Source organism: Mastacembelus armatus, chromosome 24 (genome assembly GCF_900324485.2).
Source record: "Mastacembelus armatus chromosome 24, fMasArm1.2, whole genome shotgun sequence".
In the NCBI taxonomy this organism is placed as follows: Eukaryota; Metazoa; Chordata; class Actinopteri; order Synbranchiformes; family Mastacembelidae; genus Mastacembelus; species Mastacembelus armatus.
In genome coordinates this window covers 5,307,610-5,328,278 of record NC_046656.1, presented here as the reverse complement: position 1 = coordinate 5,328,278, position 20,669 = coordinate 5,307,610, and the positions used below count along the sequence as shown (strand labels likewise).

The 20,669-nt window shown below is 40.7% G+C and overlaps 1 protein-coding gene across 7 annotated transcripts in view; it reads left to right on the top strand.

Annotated features, from left to right (window-relative positions):
* enah (ENAH actin regulator) overlaps positions 1-20,569 on the top strand; it is a 103,884-nt gene extending 83,315 nt beyond the window's left edge. For 4 of the 7 annotated variants that reach the window (XM_026318317.1, XM_026318315.1, XM_026318316.2 and 1 more), the window contains 10 exons: positions 15-367; positions 3,739-4,539; positions 7,288-7,610; positions 7,947-8,089; positions 8,625-8,673; positions 10,783-10,834; positions 11,117-11,183; positions 14,472-14,556; positions 15,471-15,528; positions 16,470-20,569. In XM_026318317.1, coding sequence (XP_026174102.1) covers positions 15-367; positions 3,739-4,539; positions 7,288-7,610; positions 7,947-8,089; positions 8,625-8,673; positions 10,783-10,834; positions 11,117-11,183; positions 14,472-14,556; positions 15,471-15,528; positions 16,470-16,507 — 1,969 coding nt within the window. In that variant the 3' untranslated portion in view covers positions 16,508-20,569. Of the gene's footprint in view, positions 1-14; positions 368-3,738; positions 4,540-7,287; positions 7,611-7,946; positions 8,176-8,624; positions 8,674-10,782; positions 10,835-11,116; positions 11,184-14,471; positions 14,557-15,470; positions 15,529-16,469 lie in introns of those variants that run through there. The other 3 variants (XM_026318319.1, XM_026318321.1, XR_003296327.1) reach the window with 3 other exon arrangements.
* The last annotated feature ends 100 nt before the right edge of the window (positions 20,570-20,669 follow it).

Genomic DNA, 20,669 nt, shown 5'->3' with positions numbered 1-20,669 from the left:
TCTTTTTCCTCCAGGCAGCTTCAGGAGCTGCAGAGGCAGAAGGAGTTGGAGCAGGAGCGTCAAGAGAGGGAGCGTCAAGAGCGGGAGCGTCAAGAAAGGGAGCGCCTGGAACGTGAACACCTGGAGCGAGAGATGCTGGAACGGGAGCGGCAGGAGCGAGAACGTCAAGAACGAGAGCGTCTGGAGATTGAGGCACAAGCAGAGAGAGAGCGACTTGAACGGGAGCGCCAGGAGCAGCTGGAGCGCACCGAGCGTGAGATGATGGAGAGGGAGAAGGCAGAGAGAGAGCGACTGGAGAGGGAGCAGCAGGAACAGTTGGACAGAGAGCAGCAGGACTGGGAGAGAGGGAGACGCATCTCTAATGCCGGTGAGTGATACACTTTGGTTTCCTGCTCATGCACGCTCGCTTGTATACACACTTGTATGCACTTGAACCTTCTGAAGGCCAGTGCTAAGGTCAATGGACTGAAGACAAACTTTTCAATCTTTAAATGTGAAATTTTTATAGCAGAAAGTGATGCTGTAAATAAGTGATCAGTACTTGTACTTTAACAGTATTTAAACTGTGAACTAATATCATATAAAAAGGCCCACTGTACAGTATGTACTTGCTCTTCATTTGCTCCTATGAGAACAGTAGTTGGACTAAATCGGTGCATGTCAGAGACCGAATGTAAACTATATCAGTAGTGGCTAATATTATTCTTGTGTGAAAACTGTGATGTGAAAGTTTGCATGTCAGCCAAACTGTGAGTGGCAATGCCAGTTACATTTAACAAATAGGACATCAAGATTCAAATCTTTGCTTTTCTGTGTTATGCACTGATGATGTTTTACAACCATTCAGTGTGTTGTACAGTTTCTGCAACTGTGGTCAGTTCTGTCTTTATGCCGATCATTTGATCATTTCCTTGTCATTCTGGGAGAAAGGTGTGCTAACAATGTTGTATTTCCAGCTGTTAATAGTCTATTACTGAACTTACTCTTACTAAGGTGGAAAGATTTCAGGGAGGAGGAAGGCAATTCACAACAAGTCCAGTCTAACAAAAGGAAAGGTGGCCTTTCCAGTTAGTGCTAGCATTGTTAACTAGCTATGTAATGCCGAGGTGTGCTCATCAGTTTACTACCACTGAGAGCAATGGATGGGCTTGCTCCAGTTTGTTGGGTGGTTAATGAATTTGCGTTTCTTGTTTTCAACACATTTTCTATTTTCTATGCTGTTGAGCATGTCCACTGTGTATATTTTCAGCAGAAATATCAACTGGTCATGCAGGTGTGACTTTTTACAGTTATTTCTAGGCAGTTGAGTGGATATATAAACCTGACTGTTGCTGCTATTTATGTCAAAGTTGTACTTGAAATCCAGCACAAAAAACCAAAACCTGGCTGCAGAATGGCTTTGCCGTCTTGTCGTGTGCATGTGAGCTTGATATCTTGTGTTTTCACATATCCAGCTTTCTGTGTAATTAGTGTGTTCTGGCTGTGTGTAAATTATTGTGGAATGGCAGAGCAAAGCTACGGCATCTCAGTCACAGGACCATCTCAGAGCAAAGGAGAGAATGGAAGCAGGGGTTGGTGGAATGATAGAGAAGAATGGAAAGAACATAATTAAGTTTGCAATGTCGGGACAAGTGGACAAGGAAGGAGATAGTATAAAGTAGTTGGTTGATGGAAATGAAAGAAAAAAGTTGGCAGAAGCATAGGAAAGCTAGAAGATTAAGTGAAGCATGAAGGAAAATTCTGGATTAATGAAAAAGAGATGGAGTGTTTGGTGAACCAGAGAAGAAAAAGAAAAAATGTGGGTGTAGTGGAGTGGAGTTGGAATGAGCATTGACTCCAGTTAGATAATAGGATAAATGGGAAATGCAGCATGAGCTGTCAGGACCTTCTGCTGGGAGAAGCAAAAAGAAATCACACATGCTTTGTAAATCCATCAGCTTATCTGTCTTGTGACTGGTGGATAGGTGTTCCCATGAATTCCTGCTGTGTGTGACCCAGCAGCATTTGGTTAAAGGTGTGGTGTGTGTGTATGTGTGTGAGAGTCTATAATATATGATTTCATATCCAATGATGTGTGTGGATTTGAACGATTTCTTGTGTGGTTTCCTTTACAAAAACATAGAATGTCTAACATGCCCCAAAAAGTCTGTCAGAATTAGACTCAGCTTTAATTTGTGTTTAAATAGAAAGACTCTATGGCTTTAGCATCAGGTAGCTAATTAAATAAATCAGACATGTATGAAACCAAAACAGTGGCCATAGAACATCTATTTCACCACAAGACAGTCAAAAACTACTAGAACAGATGCTAATATTCTAATGTTAAGAAACTAGTATAATAATGAGCTTTGTAGTCTTGTTGCCAGGCACTCATCAGTATTACTCAAACTAGACCCTGAGCAACACGTTCAAATACAGTAATCCAAATAAGGATTGCAAAAAGATGTAGAATGACATCAGATGAAAGGGGCTATGAATCAGAGGGTGAACTGTGGATTCATAACACACACAGAAAGCATATGGTCGGCCTGTACAGCAGTAGCTCGGCCCATACCAGATTAGCAAATGCAGTCAAGGTAAGAGAGGGCCTCACTTAGCCAGGATAGCTGTATATGATTTTAAAACAGAGGGGTTTATAGATAAAGTTGAAAAGAACACGGCTATCAACAGCACCAAATGAAGCTTTAATTATTCATCCTTTAGATGGCTGTCTCAGGTAGCATGAGAACCTGACACTGGTAACAAGCCCCACGACTGGACTGGAAATTCACACTCAACGATGAGGCTATCAGGACACTGAGAATAAGCTAGGTCAGGATTTCGCTGGATATTAGCTTATTCACAGTGCTTGTCTTGGTCATACTTCTTTAAAAAAATAAATTCTAGAAATCTTTTGGCCACTGTGTGATCAGTCTGTTTTATGTATATTTTTTTAAATAGATCGGCTTTTGATATATGTACAAAGACGGCATCATACCTTTGTATATTTCTCCTCACTGAAATAAACTAGCATTGCATATTCATTCCTCTGTTTATAGAATCATAGATGCCATTTTACCTACAGTAATACTGATGACGCAGTGTTCACAAGTGTTCCTTGTCGAACTGAGCTTGAACAAGGCTGGTGCTCCTATTAGAAACATCATCATATTATTGCAGTTCACCTCAGAAAAATCGAGCAGAAACACACTGACTAATTTACATGGAGACGATGTGCTTGTTTTCATTGTTGCAGTTATTGCTGTTCTGAGTTTTACTGTATACAGGATAAATTGCTGGTTTTGGTGAAATTCAAGTTATTACTTGGCGTCCTACTGATGGAACAGACTTGACAACACTAGTGATGAGTTGGATTCTATTCTATAGGTGTGTCCGTCACGATAAACTGAATTTTGCTCCTCAGTCTGCTAATTTTTCTCCTCTTATCCTGCAAACAGCACTGTGAAAGCATTGTTAACACCTGTCCACTAACACTAGTATCATCTCAGCCCAAGAGAGTACACACTGGAATAAAGCATAAACATAGCTCTGTGCTGGTTTTTCCTGCTTCAAATGCCCCCTTCTTTTTTTCCTCCCTCCCTGCTTCCTTCTCTCTCTCTCCTGACGTGCTGTCTTTCCCTCCTGTGTGCACGGCGGCTGCTTCTGTTCCTGCCTTCTTTCCTTCCTTCTGTCACCTCTTCCCTTCTGTTCTGTTTTGTCCTTGACCTTGGTCTGTCCATTGGTGTGGTGTGCATTTAGCTTTTGAAAGCACCCTGTACACTCCCACGCCTCAGGAGTACGGCAGAACATCCTCTACACCCATATCTCCATCCACGCCCACCTACCCAGCTCCTGGGACTCCATTATCCTCCTCCACCACACCCCCAACCCCGCCACTCAGGCACTCAGCCTCCCGATTTGCCACTTCGCTCGGCTCTGCTTTCCACCCTGTCCTGCCTCACTACGCCACAGTCCCAAGACGACAGCAAGGCTTTCCTCAAGCCCCACCTTCTCCTCCTGCTCCAGCACCTGCCCCTCCTCCACCAAAGTCTGTGGTTTGGTCAGCGTGCAACTTTACCCCGCTCCCACCATCTCCCCCTGTCATGATAAGCAGTCCACCAGGGAAGGCTACAGGTCCGCGGCCACTCATCCCCATCGCAGCACCTTCCCCTCTGACCCAAAAGCCTCCCTCACCGTCTCCCAATGGCCTGCCTACGTTCCCTGCACCTTCTCCTGTGACCATCCCACACTGCCATACTCCTATTGGCGTTGCCTGCCCAACCCCACCACCCCCACCTACCCCACCCCCCCTCCCCTCCCATGTAGCTCCCCCTCCGTCTTCCTCCTCTGCCTCGTCTCCCCCTTCCTCATCCCAGGGTCCTGGTGTGCCCTCTCCTTCCACAGCGCCCCTTGCTGCTGCAGCTGCTGCCACCACCTCTGCCTCTCTTGAGCACCTCTGCGTCTCAGTGGGCCTGGGCCTGTCGGGGCCAGGAGTGCCGGACACAGCCACAGGCCCAGGGCTCCACCTGCCTCACGGGGGCTCCTCCTGTCAGCCCCAGGGTAAGACATCCAGTCTGGATTCTACTCTCTCTTTCTTACTGCCTCTCTCCCCTCTCTTTCACCTCTCCTGGCTCACACACTAACAGGGGGGCTACTGTTGGATCTGTTATCTTGCTACTGAACTGGACACACCACAAAGTGAATCCCATAATAGAGACTGATTTCAGAGGAGTGTTTCCTTTGTTATGAAGAACAAGTCAGGCCTGGCTGTGTAGCCTGACTCAAGATTTAATCCAAGATGTGACTTTTCCTCACCAATTCTGGCTGCACTTTGTGATATTTAAACTGTTGCTCTGGTGACTATTGTGGGATCTCATGGTGTAGTAGCTGCTGTTACTCAGGACTGTCTAACTTCTTTGTCAGTGTGTTCTCATAAGCTCCATCTAGGTCCATGAGCTTGCTGCTTTAAGGTCTGGCTGGCTGTTTGTTGGATTTGAAATATTTCTGGTCATTTAATATGGCATGACTGTCTTTTTGATAGAAATCTGTGATGAAGTGGATACAGATGAAGTCTGTATAGAACCACTACTTTTTTCATTTCATTGTTGAATTTATTTTTTTTTTTATATGTATTTTTGCCAATCCATTTCTCAATCAAAATTACAGTGTGTGCATCCCCCCCCCCATCACTGTGCTGATCTTATGATTTTGCTGTTTGACTGACCATCATTTGACTCTTCACTGTGTCCTCTGGTCACTGTACAGTCAGGATGCTCTCTGTGTGTAACACAGAAATAGTGCCTGTCCTATTCCAAAATAAATCATCATTTCCTTTAAATTGTTCTACAATATTATCTACATACGTCAGTGGGGTTCTATCTCATGTTTCCACATGTACCTAAATACCTTTCACTTTTCATACCTAAATATATACCATATTTAACAAATTTATTAGGTCACCACCCAATGTCTGTGTCACAGCTGCACTAATCTAACAGCATTTATTGATTATCAAAATTTTTTATATTTCTGTGATGGTTAATCCACCAGTATATGCAAGCTCTTTACTTAATACTGTCTGGTAGTATTTCAAATACTAAAATATATTGTAATTATTGTTGTTATCTATCAATTTTGGAATTTACTGTTTTACAAGAAAGGCAGAGAAAAATGGAAAGCACATTATTATTTTTTTATTCAGATGCCCCCAGTTTTTTACGTGTATTCCTTAAAATAAGAAAGAAAAATGGAAAAATAAGTTTCAATAGGTAAATGTTAGGCTTTTTTGCATCTGAGAGAAGTCCAATGTGCTGGTCTAAGTTTGGACATAAAAATGTGGATTCAGTTTGAAATTGCTTATTCTTGTATAAAATGGTAAAGCTAATTAATGACGATAAAAGTTTTTGTTTTGAACAATATTTTGACAGGTTCCTAAAATGTTTCTGTTTCCTTATGACTGGCAGTCTAAAAATTGTTAAGCACTGTACATACTTGAATTTTTCTTTAAATTAGTATTAAACAGAATGGTGTACACGTAAATTTGCAAATAAAGCAGTCGGTTTAATCAGGTCTCCTCATACTGTTATGTGGAAACAGCAAGAAATATGTCATTTAAACGTATGGATTTTTTGGGTAACAAGTTAGACTCAGTTCATAATTCAGTCTTTGATATAAAATTTGATTTGTCTCCACTAAAACTCTATAAACACCAGTGGTCCACTGACATCTTATTACCCACAGGGTGAGTTTCAATGGCCCCTGAGGTCTGTTGGTCACAACAAAAACTCAAAATCAAAAATTGAAACCAAAACATATTTCATCTCCTGGTTTCCATTTACAAACATATCACATAAAATCAAATAGCGATTGTTTGTTTTGTTTTCCATGATGTATATTATCAAAACAAAAGGTGAAAGACAGCCTGTTTCATATTTTTCGTTACTCTATTTGTAAATGGCAATTGGGAAACTGTTTGTTTTTTCTATCTTGATTTTCTCATTTCAAAACAAAAATCCAATGGCCGCTAAACACACAGATCTGTCTTAATTGACTCATGGCCATTATTGTTGTGTTATTATGAGTGTGTCATTACAAGTGTGTGTCTGTACCATTACACCAAAAAGTTGTTTATTTAATGCTTAGCCTAAATTGTTTTGCCTCTGCTGTTTATTTGGCAGTAGTAGAATGGATTTGTACTGTTTATAGTAAACACTGCAAAGCCAGGTTTGATATGTAACTTACTACTAACCATGAACTAGCCATTGCTACTCATGTTGCTGCATGTTGAAAATGAAATATGCTGTGATGTGATGTTGCATGCTGTCATACTAAATGTGTGTATTCCATATTCCTCTTTTATTTAAAAATGTATATTCACCATTATTGCTCTACACATACAGTAACAGTGGTGTCACATGTTGTTGCAACCTGACAAAGATTTATTCAGGCTGAAACCTTGTTTAATGCGTCTTTACTTTTAGCAGTTTGTCAAAATGTTTATTACACTGACATAAAAATAGCAAAAGATCATTTGGCAGGGAGGAGATATGAAGAAATGTACAGAATATTTTTCTAAATGAGTCTATACTGCATATTACACATTTTCTGTGTATATTACTGTAGTTAGGTGGTTTAGCCTTAGTTTAATCCAGTGTGAAATTGTTTTGCTCTTACAGCGAACAGGCCTTCAGGCCTTGTGTCTGAAGTCAGCAGGTCTTTGCTCTGTTTTAAATAATCACAGTTGCACTCAATTTTCTTTCCCTGTTTCTTTACCCACCCCCCGCCCTGAATCCCCCTATCCCCCAACAGACGTGGTGCAGATCTCGGGGCTGACCACCCCTACTCCTCCTCCACCTCCACCCCTTCCACCCGGCTCCACTGTGACATCTGCAGCTGCCACCCCCACCTCTCCAGCTGGCCACCCTCCTCCACCCCCACCTCCTCCTCTCCCACCTACACTGACTCCAGGTGGTACCCCCCCTCCTCCACCAGGTCCTCCTCCTCCGCCTGGAGCCCCACCCCCTCCTCCGGCACCCCCCCTTCCAGCTGGACTGTTCTCTCCTACTGAGGACCGCCCCCTCTCAGGCCTGGCTGCTGCTCTCGCTGGAGCCAAGCTGCGCAAAGTGCCAAGGGTGAGCGCCTGATTGGTTGTTTGATCGACAGAAAGCTTGTCATCCCTTTTCTGTGTTCATGCTTTGTGTTCTTTTGAGTGAAATCCATACAAAGAAATACTCCAGTATATTTATGTGTAATCAAACAGAGTGACTGTCACACTCCCTCACAAACACACGTGACATGGTTACACATCATCAGACACAGTCACAAAAAGAGATTTTCATGCAATGAGGGCAGCATCTCTACCAATAACACTTTCATTTTTTGTTAGGGTTACTGCTTCACTCAGATTGTGAAAACCTTATTCCATTTATTTGTATGTCACCAGAGATGTTGATTGTGTGTCTCCTCAGAGTGATGATGTAGGGGCAGCTCTGGCTGCAGCTATGTCTGGGGCTGGAGGAGCCACAGGGGCCAAATCTGAAGCGAGAGGCAATGGTCCTCTGCCTGGAGGAGGAGGGCTTATGGAGGAGATGAGTGCTCTATTGGCCAGGAGGTAGCGGCACATCACATGTTATCGTTAGCCTCAGTAGGTCTCAGACTTGGCACTTGAGACACATGGATGAGTACACGTTGATTTAGGTACTACAGAAACATGAAACTTGACACAGTCAGTGTATATTTAGCTAATCACAGTTATCACAGTGTTTGTTTCAATAGATTTTGTTAAAGATACTGAAGAATATGTTAAAGCACTATTACTACCATTACTCTCCTAGCATTCCACAGTATTATCAGTTGATTTATTGTAGGATCTAAAAGTAAATGCACTTTGTCGCTGTCAAAGTACTTGATGATCTCAAAGGGAAGTTTGATTTACAAGCAGATTCCTGTATTTCCGGTGTGGGATTTTTATATGCGTAACATTAAACTTTACTCTGTGTCACCCATGTGAAGCTTTTGGGAATAAGACACATTTTTTCACAACATGAAGGGCCTACTTGTATTAAATGATCACCTATGTAGTGATGTATCATTCCTTTGACATCATCTCCTTCTTTTCCAATAAACCTGAGCTCTCTGTCTTACAGGAGAAGAATTGCAGAGAAGGGCTCATCACCTGAACCTGACCAGAGATCAGTAAGCATCATTAGAAACACACGTTCTCTCTGTCTTGCTTTGTGTCTACTTTATCTACAGCATGTTTGATTTAGGTCATGAATGTCATTATTATGTTCCATCCACCTCTGAATCACACAATAGCTCCTCAGTGATATACACACAGTCTCCTCAGTGAGACCTGGCTGTACAAGGTGACTGCATTCACTACATTCCTGCAGGAGCCGCTCAGTGCTTTCTCCACATGCCTGGAGTGGATATTATGTACCAAAATGATGGCTGGAGGAGTGGGAAGTGTTATTAGCAACTTTATTATATTTAGATCACATTTTTATGTACAGTGGTGTGAAAAAGGGTTGGCCCCCTTCCTGATTTCTTTTTTTTTTTGCATGTTTGTCACACTTTAATGTTTCAGATCATCAAACAAATTTAAATATTAGTCAAAGATAACACAAGTAAACACATGCAGTTTTTAAATGAAGGTATTTATTATTAAAAGAAAACAAAATCCCAAACCACATGGCCCTGTGTGAAAAAGTGTTTGTCCCCCCTGTTAAAACATAACTGTGGTTTATCACACCTGAGTTCAATTCCTCGAGCCACACCCAGCCCTGATTACTGCCACACCTGTTCGCTATAAGAAATCACCTGACAAAGTGAAGTAGACCAAAAGATCCTCAAAAACTAGACGTCATGCTGAGATCCAAAGAAATTCAAAAACAAATGAGAAAGAAAGTAATTGAGATCTATCAGTCTGGAAAAGGTCATGAAGCCATTTCTAAAGCTTTGGGACTGCAGCGAACCACAGTGAGAGCCATTATCTACAAATGGTGAAAACATGGAACAGTGGAGAACCTTCCCAGGAGTGGCCGGCCAACCAAAATTACCCCAAAAGCGCAGCGACGACTCATCCAAGAGGTCACAAAAGGCCCCACAACAACATCCAAAGAACTGCAGGCCTCACTTGCCTGAGTTAAGGTCACTGTTCATGACTCCACCATAAGAAAGAGACTGGGCAAAAATGGTCTGCATGGCAGAGTTCCAAGACGAAAACCGCTGCTGAGCAAAAAGAACATAAAGGCTTGTCTCAGTTTGCCAGAAAACATCTTGATGATCCCCAAGACTTTTGGGAAAATACTCTGTGGAATGACGAGACAAAAGTTAAACTTTTTGTAAGGTGTGTGTCCCATTACGTCTGGCGTAAAAGTAACACCGCATTTCAGAGAAAGAACATCATACCAACGATAAAATATGGTGGTGGTAGTGTGATGGTCTGGGGCTGTTTTGCTACTTCAGGACCTGGAAGACTTGATAAATGGAACCATGAATTCTGCTGTCTACCAAAGAATCCTGAAGGAGAATGTCTGGCCATCTGTTCGTGACCTCAAGCTGAAGCAAACTTGGGTTCTGCAGCAGGACAATGATCCAAAACACACCAGCAAGTCCACCTCTGAATGGCTGAAGAAAAACAAAATGAAGACTTTGGAGTGGCCTAGTCAAAGTCCTGACCTGAATCCGATTGAGATGATGTGGCATGACCTTTCAAAAGGTGGTTCATGCTCGAAAACCCTCCAATGTGGCTGAATTACAGCAATTCTGCAAAGATGAGTGGGCCAAAATTCCTCCACAGACTGTAACAGACTCATTGCAAGTTATTGCAAATATTTGATTGTGGTTGTTGCTGCTAAGGGTGGCCCAACCAGTTATTAGGTTTAGGGGACAAACATTTTTTCACACTGGGCCATGTAGTTTTGGATTTTGTTTTCCCTTAATAATCAAAACCTTCATTTAAAAACTGCATGATGTGTTTACTTGTGTTATCTTTGACTAATATTTAAATTTGTTTGATGATCTGAAACATTAAAGTGTGACAAACATGCAAAAAAAATAAGAAATCAGGAAGGGGGCCAACACTTTTTCACACCACTGTATATTTTTTTGCTGCATTTTGAGCTTCCAAGTAAACACAGGCAAAAGAAAGACACTAGCTCCTTCCTCTTGTCAGTCTGTTGCCATATCTTCTTCTTGTGTGTTGATCTAGTGACACAGCTCTCTCTGATTCTCACATTGGTGACCCCCTGAATGTGACTCATCTTTGATCTTTGAACCCTGTTTGTGTCTGACCAACAGGAGGAGGGCGAGACAAACACAACTCCTAAAATGTCAGCCTGTAGCACACCAGGTGAGTGTCAAAAGATACCAGCCATCAGTCTAATAGCTGTGAGGAACCATCAGCAACAAAGCAACAGCAATTAATATGCATCTTCCAAACATAGTGATCCAAGTTAGAATGAATCTAGTTCCGTTTCACTTTCCATTTCCAGGCCCTGGCTTCAGACACAATCTGCTGTTACTGGAATATAGTCACTGTGTATGTCTACTTTACTGACAGATGAATTTCATGTTCCACTCCAAGAACTTTTTCTATGTGGTTTTTTTTTTTTTCCTTTCTTTTTTTTCCCAGACATGCCCCGGAAACCATGGGAAAGAACAAACACCATGAATGGTAGCAAATCTCCAGTTATTGGAAGGTACAGTATTCTCCCACCCTTCCCTGTGCCAAATGTTCTGCTGTGTTGTAAATATATTTTATATCCTAAATGGTTCATAATTCCACTTGCAGGTTTGAGTACATTTTGTCTACGATGAATGTGATACTACTATTCATATTTTTTGAGTAAAACAGAACCAGTGGGAAGTTAGTTTTCCGCTGGCTTTAGCATGGTGCGCTGCTGGGGCCGTTCAGTGCTGGCTAACATCACTAAAGCTTACGTCGCCTTCATATGCATGTTTGCTGAACGTCAGACACCCGTCTTACAACTGAGGTGTCTGTGTGCAAGTGAGCAGGAGAGAAGAACAAAACAGTCATCAAGGTTATCTTTTTGGTTGGATGAATTCTCAGTATACATTGCTTTTACATTTTAACAGGGTTTTCAACAGTGAACAAGCCTGAGACTACAGGAAATATGTGTCGTGATCATTACAGGACACACAGTCCATACAGTGGATTGATATTAAGCTGTAATTTGTAAAGTCAGTGTCTCTGCTGCTCACACAGACGAGAGTCTCCGTGGAGAAATCTCATGGGAACAGAATCGTCCAACAGGTAGAGAGAGAAAAGGCCCCAAAGAGTTTGAGAAATCATTTTCTTTAAATCGGTCTCCTTTTTCCATTGAGGTTTGCTGTACTGGCCATGTTTGTTTTTATTCATTTTAATTTTTTTGGAGAGTAGTTATTTTTAAATTGTTGGATGGTCTGTGTAACCCTTATCAGTTCAGTTTCTTTTAACTATAATACACTGATGTCACTTTCCTATAAGTTTCAAACCAACATGTTTCTTATTGTATTGTCAAACACGCAATCTGAGAAAACTTTATTGAAACACACATATAATGACAGTTGTAATCCAGTGTACTGATTTCTGATAGATGATCTGCAGGGGTCAGGCACACAGACAGGAGAAACATGGAGAGCACAGGTGTCAACCTCCAGTTCTTGAGAGTCACTGTCCTGCTTCAAACTCTCCCTGAGAGCGTAGAGAGGAAAAAAAGATTTGAGTAGAAACGGCAAAGATCAGATGTTGTTTGCTAGAACATTTCTAGAGAGCACAGTAGCATAAACCCATCATGCATTACTGACTTGGTTTAAGGCTTATCAGTCTTAGCGTGATGGGCTAATTTAAATAATCCCAACATGGGTCTGTTTATTCTGCTGACCGGCGCTGCACAACAAAGTATTTATTAGGTTACGTGAAACAAATACAGCAGGTGAAATACAGGGTAGCCTGTGCGGTAACACTTGTATTCTGTGTGTTAAATATACTGTGCACTGTCATGCTACATGCCTGTGTAATGACACATCTGTGGTAATTACATTAGTGCACACAGTCTCTTTTGCCAGCTGACAGCCATACCCAATGCACATTTTGTATAAAGAAAGAACTGATGGTACTCACCCTGATTAGTCTTCTGTATGCTGCCATGACAGCCTGGGACAATGAGAATTTGAATCTTGGGTGAAGGTAGGAAGACCAGAAAGTTAAGCTGCACCCACTGAACAATCAGATATAAAGTTGAGCTGCCACTTAAATCCAGCCTTATTAACCAGCTCCATAGAATCGAAAAATGGTTCACTTTTTACACTGATCTAACATGAAAAATAGAAATTTAGAAAACTGAATTTAGATTTTCCAATTTGCTATTTGTCTTGTCTCAAATAGAAAATTGAAATGATAAGTGATGCACAGACACTTGGGTGAAATATTTGGAATGAAATCTGCGTTGTTTGTGATTTTTTTTTTCCAAATTTACCAGCCTGCAGGGCCAGCTCTGTTTCTGTCATTAAAAAATGTGCCATTTGGTACAGTATGTCATGTGGTGTTTCCTAAACTGCTCATTGTATGGATGATGGATTGCTAATGTATCTAGTTGTTATTTTGCATGCTGCTCAGCCTGCTGCCAACAGAACCTTTTTTCACCTCTAAAATAGGGAAATCTATATGTGTGCATCACATACTTTACACCCGCCATATCGCACACATAAATACAAAATGAGTGTCCGCCCAGTGCAGAGTGGACTTGGCACAGTATTATCATTATAGAGCCAAGACAGCTCCAGCAGGCTCTCACAGATAAGGCCCTGCTTTCTGTGTGTGTCTGTGTGTGTCTGTGTGTGTCTGTGTGTGTCTGTGTGTGTCTGTGTGTGTGTCTGTGTGTGTGTCTGTGTGTGTGTCTGTGTGTGTGTCTGTGTGTGTGCCTGTGTGTGTGCCTGTGTGTGTGCCTGTGTGTGTCGCATGAATAAGAGAGAACACCAGATCGGCGTTTCCAATTCCAGCTTATTAAAAATGACTTTGAGTGGCTCATAGAAAGCTGAGCAAACTAAAACTTTTTGACCGTTTTGTTAGACCACACATGCTTTTACTATAATTTACAAATATGCCTAAAATTCAAAACAAATCCCTAAGTATTAGATTTTATGTATTTGTTGATGATGCTAACTAGTCAAAAACAGTACAGCTGTATTGACCTGAATCTATAACAGAGACATAACTTGTGCCTGCTGGTGATGTAGAGTATTTCCAATTCATAGCTACTAAATGGCCTGCTGCAGAGCTCATTTCCTTTTCTTTCACTTCTCCTTCCTGTCGCATTTCCTCACTTCAAGTGATTGGCTGCTTGGTGAATTATGATTCTTATGCTCTTATGATTCTTGCATAGATTAAAGAACTATGTCAGTGCATTTCCAGCTTTCTTTGATTAATTTCTGACATCCAAGCTTATCGCTTTTCTTTGGACAACGAAGAAGTGCCCAGGACACTGACTTGGTAATAGGTTGCACCTAACAAGTTTTACTGAAAGATGAAAAAACATTCCCAGAAAATGTCAGTCTCTTTGAGGAAATAAATTCCACGTTGTATGTTCCACATAGGTGTGTGGGAGAGAATATGTGCAACTCACCAAAAACACAGAGATCTAATCTCATAAGTTTTTTTCCTTCAAGTTTGCTGCTGTGAACAGTGTGTGTTTGTTTTTGTGTGTATTGACATGCATGTCTAGGTGAGTGCACTTTCCCAAATGTGTGTGCATGCTTCAACTAGATTTGACTTCCTATCTTCAGTTTTGACAGTATCTTATTTTGTGTCGAGATTTCTTTATTAGGCTACAAGAAATTAGGTGATATGACCAACTGTTCATTTGATTTAACATACATGGAAATAATGTAGGAACTGGTGCTGTTCTTTGACCATACTGCTTTTATCTACCTTGTTCCTGGCTCTATTTTACACTAAATTGAATACTGTTCTTTGTTTCTCCTCATAGACCTAAATCAACCCCTACACCTACTGCATCCTTAAGTGCCAATGGTGTGCCAACAGAAACTGTTGACTATGACCGATTGAAGCAGGTATGAAACCATGTTGCATATATTTTACTAATAACTCTTATTACACCATTGTATAATATAGGAAGGGCATATACCATCATGCTCTCTTTTCCTCAGTGATACACAACTTTCTGTCTGTTAAAACTACAATAAGATATGTCTCTAAAATTGGTTATCCTTTTTAAACTTTTTTTGCTTCACTTGTTTCTTTCACTGGCTTTAGAGTGTTTAAGTACAATGGTTCTCTTCATGAACCTCTTCCCAGTTTTTCAGTTCTATTATTTCTTTGCACTGCATTTCTTTAGCCTGTCAGCATATTCAGAAGTGATAAACACAGGTAATGCTCTTTGGATCCATATGATTGGTTCACATTTTTGCTATTATGTTGCCCAAAACTCAGATATGTGGGCTAAAAGCCTGAATTATAAGATCTGCATGTAGCTGTGCTGCTTCAAGATAGCAAGTTTATATTAGCCTATGATACCAGACTAAATGATCATATCCTACACTGACAGAGGGGTTTTCATTGATCTATCATTTATTCATTGCTAATTAATGCTGCTCTCTGACTCGTACCACAGTGTAAGTATATGCCGTGAGCCATCCTGTTACAAAGCAGCTCCTCCCTGTGACCTCAGTGAATGAGCACATTAGATAAGAGCGCAGTCTCTGGCTATCTGTCATTACAACTGGTCACAGCAGTGAGGCTAATGACACCATACACACCCCCATTCCTGTGTGCATTCCCTGCACACAGATTAGCTGCTTGGAAGGCAAAGAATCTCCCTTTGCCAGTTGGCAGTACCTCCACCTACCTAAATCCAGAAGCTGAAACTTAGTCTCCTCTCGATGTCATGTGACTTCCTAAGAGGAGCTCTCATTTATCTCTTCTCTAAGGTTGGATGAGATTTAACAGTTTTTTTTTGTTTGTTTAGGACATTATGGATGAGATGAGGAAGGAGTTGTCGAAGCTAAAAGAAGAGCTCATTGATGGTAATTTTCATTGAAACCTGTGCTCTTTATTCACACATACAAACTTCCTGCAGAAAGACCAGCACATCTTTCATTAGTCCTGAATCTCTACACCAAACGGCAACACACCAGCTTTTTTCTTTATTTTTTTAACTTTTTTCCATTAGACATTGTTTAGATACATACATACTGTCTTCTCAGAAACATACAGGGATTCATTAGTTCATGTCAAGGTGACTTATCTCATAATTTCAACAGCAATTACAAATGTGATTTGCTTTCATGAGAACAAGCCCCACACAACTTTTTCACATGCACCACAGAGTAGCTCAAGCTAACCTAAGTAGCAGCACTAGTGCTGCTACAGCACTAGCAGGATTTTCACTTCTGCACAGCACTGCTAGACAATATGAGTTTGCTGCAGACATGCTGCCTGAAGCCAAAGGCTGCGAGCAGTCAACTCTTCACAGGCCATAGTGAACCTGGATGGCATGGTCCAAAACATTGCTATAGCAGCATCTTAAATGCAATACACATTAATTCCAACAGTGTTATTGCTTTTGGCTAACTCCATCCATCAGCTGCAGCAGTATAGAGTATTATGGAGCAGAGCTGCAGGAGGATAGCAAAAAAAATATTTTTTCACCAAGACAGATCTAATGTGAGCACAGAACTAGCATGTAAGAGAAGGAAATAAGCTATGTAGATAGGACTTATTTTCATAGATTCATGCTGTTCTTTTATAAAGGAAGCACTTTTAAATATTATATACGTTCAATACTTTAATTGTATTTGTGTGTGCACTGCATCTTTTCAACTTACATTTTTGTTCCTTATATACACATGTTCCACATTAGTGCAACATTCTGTCAAATAGCTGAGATTTGTAATGAGGTCAAGTGAAAAATAACTCTGATTGAATTCTCACTTGCATGTGTCTGTTTTTCACTTTGTGTCCTCAGCAATCAGGGAGGAGCTGGGCAAGTCTAGCACGGCATAGAGGATCCAGACTCCCTGTTCAGAACACGTACATCCACGTGACCCAATAGATAACCACGTCATGTCACTTTAAGTCATGGCTATTCAACAGCAGAATACAACACAATCTGTGGAGATGGGGATAATGACAATAATCATATTAATACTGAGAGAGGATATTATTTGGGGTACAGCAGCACTGGACAGAGCAACAGTGGACAGGGAGGTGGTGTGAGGCTTGTAACTCTTAGCTGGGACTGGCAAAATCCATTCTGCAGTCTTGTGTCCCCTCCAGCTGAAGGCATTACATCCTGGAGGACAGTGCACAGTCTGAAAGAGAAACAAAAGTCTTTATGCAAAGATGATTTCTCTCCCTTTGTTCTATAATAACAAGAAAAAACACAAAAAAAACATTATTGAACTCTTCAGTGATACTGTATTAATCATTGGCGCATAAATGGACGGTGATGGTAAGATTCAGAACTCTTGTGATATACTATCAAAAGGTTTTATTAGATGAGTTGGAGACAGGAAGAAGGTGGGGATGGAAAACTTTTCCCATTATGCCATAGGGGTAGCGTGTGTATGCATGTATGTTTGGGTGAGTGTGAGTGTGCATGGGGGACTAACAGTCTCTGGTGAGGTCCACCACAGCAGGACACTGTAAAGCTCGTCTTCCTGAAATACTATTTTAACCTGAATATGTACAAAACAGAGAAAAGGTTATTTAGAAAAAAAACTGTATCTACCAACCATGTCTGTCTGAGAATAGATCTATGGTCATATCAAGTAGCTCAGTAATCCAGTCTGTAAACGGGATGCTCTCTCGTTTGTCTCTTCGTCTCTGGAATCATAATCAGAGGTGTTTTTTTCACACCAGAAGTGAGCGCCTTGTGGAGATGTTGTACTGTCATTTCTTTATTCATACTGTTGAGTGGCAGGTGGAGGAGACACACAGGGTAACTGCCTGTCAGATGGTAGCCATTGTAGCTCTCTACCAAACTTAATCTGTGAACAAAAAGTGCTGATTCACTAATAACCTGTCATGCTGAGTGGCCATAGCCAGACATGTCGATAGAACTGACTTCCTTCCTGTATGTTTAGATTTGAAGACTCTATCTCCCCCTTTCCCTCTCAGTCCCAGTCTGTTTGTTATATTTAGGTAGCCCGTTTGGTGCACGTTGTACGCTCATTCTGTTTATACGGTGAGGGTCACGAGTCTGCCACGAAAATTGCATTAATTATCTCAAGTTTAATTACAAGCAATAAGTGTAGCATCTGTTCTTAAGCCCATCTGCCCAACTTCCACCAAACATACTTCAGTGTGTGTCTGCCTTTTCTGGCCCTCCTGAGCCCTCATTGGACAATGCTACTGTGTGATACCACGCCACGTCTGCCACTTTTTGTCAACTGTATTGGAGTTTTTTTGACATGACATGAAAGAATATCATTAGACAACATTAGACAAGACATTTAGACTTTTTTTCCTTCTAACATTCAAGAATGTTGTATCTTTAGCCACATTTAATCAGAATTGATCTTAAACCTTTATTTGTATTTTACTGCAATTGTAAGGGTTAAAACTTTTGAACCATGCACAGGTCAAACCAAACGTGTAAGAGATGGTGTCCATATGAATGTGCCATTTACTCTCACCAGTGCTTACTGATGATTTCAACTTTTTTGCCTTTTTTTCCACTATTGTAAAATCCTTAAAATGACAAACTGCATTTCCCCTAACATGTATCAAAGAGGTGTCACGTTATTCTGAAGACACTTTTGTTTCAATTTTTTCAGTTCACTGCTGAGTTTGCGTACAGTCTAACTGAGAGGGATATGTTGGGAGCTAATGTCTAGTAACTGTAGCTGTTGCTCCAAGACTCCATGCCAAGGTAACACATAGAAGTCCATGTTGCAATCCTGTACTTTGTATCTATATGACATTTTAGTGAGGAAATGCCCAATAATGCAGTCAAACCTTGTGATTCTCTAACAGTCACTTTACAGTGGACTCTGCATGACGAACCTGCCGCTTAACAACAACCTTTTGACCTTTCAGAGGATCTAAGATAATAGGATATCCTGAAAAACACTGCACTTTTAAGTCATTTAGCAATACAGTGTGGATTTTTGTGCTATCTTCATAGTTAAAAACATCTAACTGGGAACTTCTGGCAATACCATTCTGTCACCACTGACCCCTTTGCCACAGAAACAGTATTTGTGACTTGAAGGGGCATTCCAGTAAATTAATATTGTCCTCCCATGTTGGGAAACTTGTATTAATTTGGGTTTTTGAAAAATCACTACCAGAGACCAACGCATTCTGACTTTTAGTCCCTAGGCTGCATCAGGCGTTAAAAAATGCTTGATCCTACAATTCCCATAATGCATCTTCATAGCTCCTTTTCATGAAACCCTCCTTGTGTAGTAAACAAATATGGTCTTTCAAGCTCCGTACTCTAAATTTCCTCTAGGTGTGAATGTGCATGTTTTTCTGTCTCTAAGTATCAGCCGCCCTTGCAAACCTGGATGTCCCAGGATAAGCGGTAGATAACGAATGGATGGATAACCCTGATGACATCACTGTAAGGCATGACCATTCTATTTTCCAAACTTAAGAGAAGCCACAGATAACGTTACTCAGCTATTTTCCAATGCTGAGTAGAACTGTGTAACCAGACTCTGCAAATTGTGCAAATCTGTGGAGTGCCCCTTTAAATTACTATTAATAGGTCTGATAGAAAGCTGATATTCAAGTAAAAGGTTTGTTCGTCAGTGGCTGTTCAATCTCACACAACACAGCTGTTCAAGGGCTTTGATGTTATAGCTTTGCTACAAAAGATAAGAAGTCACACAATGACAAAAATATTTTTTCTCTTTCTGTCATTTACTTGGGTTTGAGTCTAATTTGTTTATAAAGTACTATGTTTAAAAAAAGTCCTGATTTCATATCCAGTTTAGACATACAGGTGCAAAATCCTTTGGTTTGGCAGGAGTTTTTGGCATCTGTGTCAGATTTCAGGTCTGTCTCGTGCTCTAAAGTTAGCAGCATTTTTATTTTAAATGGAAACACCCAGCCAAGAGTCTCCTGTCCCTGTTTACACAGCATTGATTGCACTTTAGACAAAAACAAAAACAGAGCAATCCAACATACTATGACAACAGCTGCTTAAAGCCTCTGTTGCCAACAGTGTGGCTATCTCACCAAAGGATTTAACTCGGCAGTCTCCTGCTAAACATAATCACTCTCAAATTCGCCTTTCTTATTTTTGTATCATTTTGTCAAGAGATCTCAAAGTAGAAAGATATCTGCCTCTATCTTCAGTCCTTTACACATTTTGGCAGATGAAATGTTTCAACCAAGAAAAGTTGATGTGGTTTGTGCCTTGTTCTGAAGTTGCATTTAATGTCAAAGATACAGTGATGACTAGTAATATCATCTAGGGACTGTAGTCATGATCACATGTAGTTGTTGTCTTTGTCTTTTCTTTTTGTCATCATGTTGATTCTGCACCAAGACCTCTGTGCACCAGGATCATAAGTTTGGTTTGTTTTCATACATTTTTGTTTCTAAAAGTTCAGAAATACAATCAAACCTTTGAGACATGAGGCCTGTAGGGGTTCATAAATGATCTTCACTCTGAGATAATTTTTCTAAACTTTTAGCCCAGTTAGGAAATCCAGATGAGTCTGGCTGCAGTGTTCTGTGTTGCCTCATGCCATTTAAATGTTGCAAAGACCTTTTGTGTTCAGCGGCTTAGCTTTCTTTACATGCTTGGAAATCTGAGTAAAACTGAGTAAACTGTGAGGTATGCTCTGTGATAGTGCTGAGATTTCTATTGGTAACATTTATCTCTGTAAAGCTATTCTTATGCTGAGGGAACGGAAAGAATTGTGAATTTGCAGGAAATTTTGCAGAGATGAATTTGGCTGAAGCATATTTCATGGATGGGTTTCCAGACTTGTTCTTTTATCATTTGCATTGTACCATACTGTCATAATGTTATTTAGTCTTTCTTACATGCTAACATATTGTTTTGTTTGAGCAAATGAAATAAAACTTGCAATATAAGGCTAGAAATTCTTTTCAGAAATGTTGACTGTTTTGGATCATGAACAAGGATTTTCTGCTTTGCTCATGTTGACGTCACACAGGCTTTCATGGTAGGTATCAAACACGG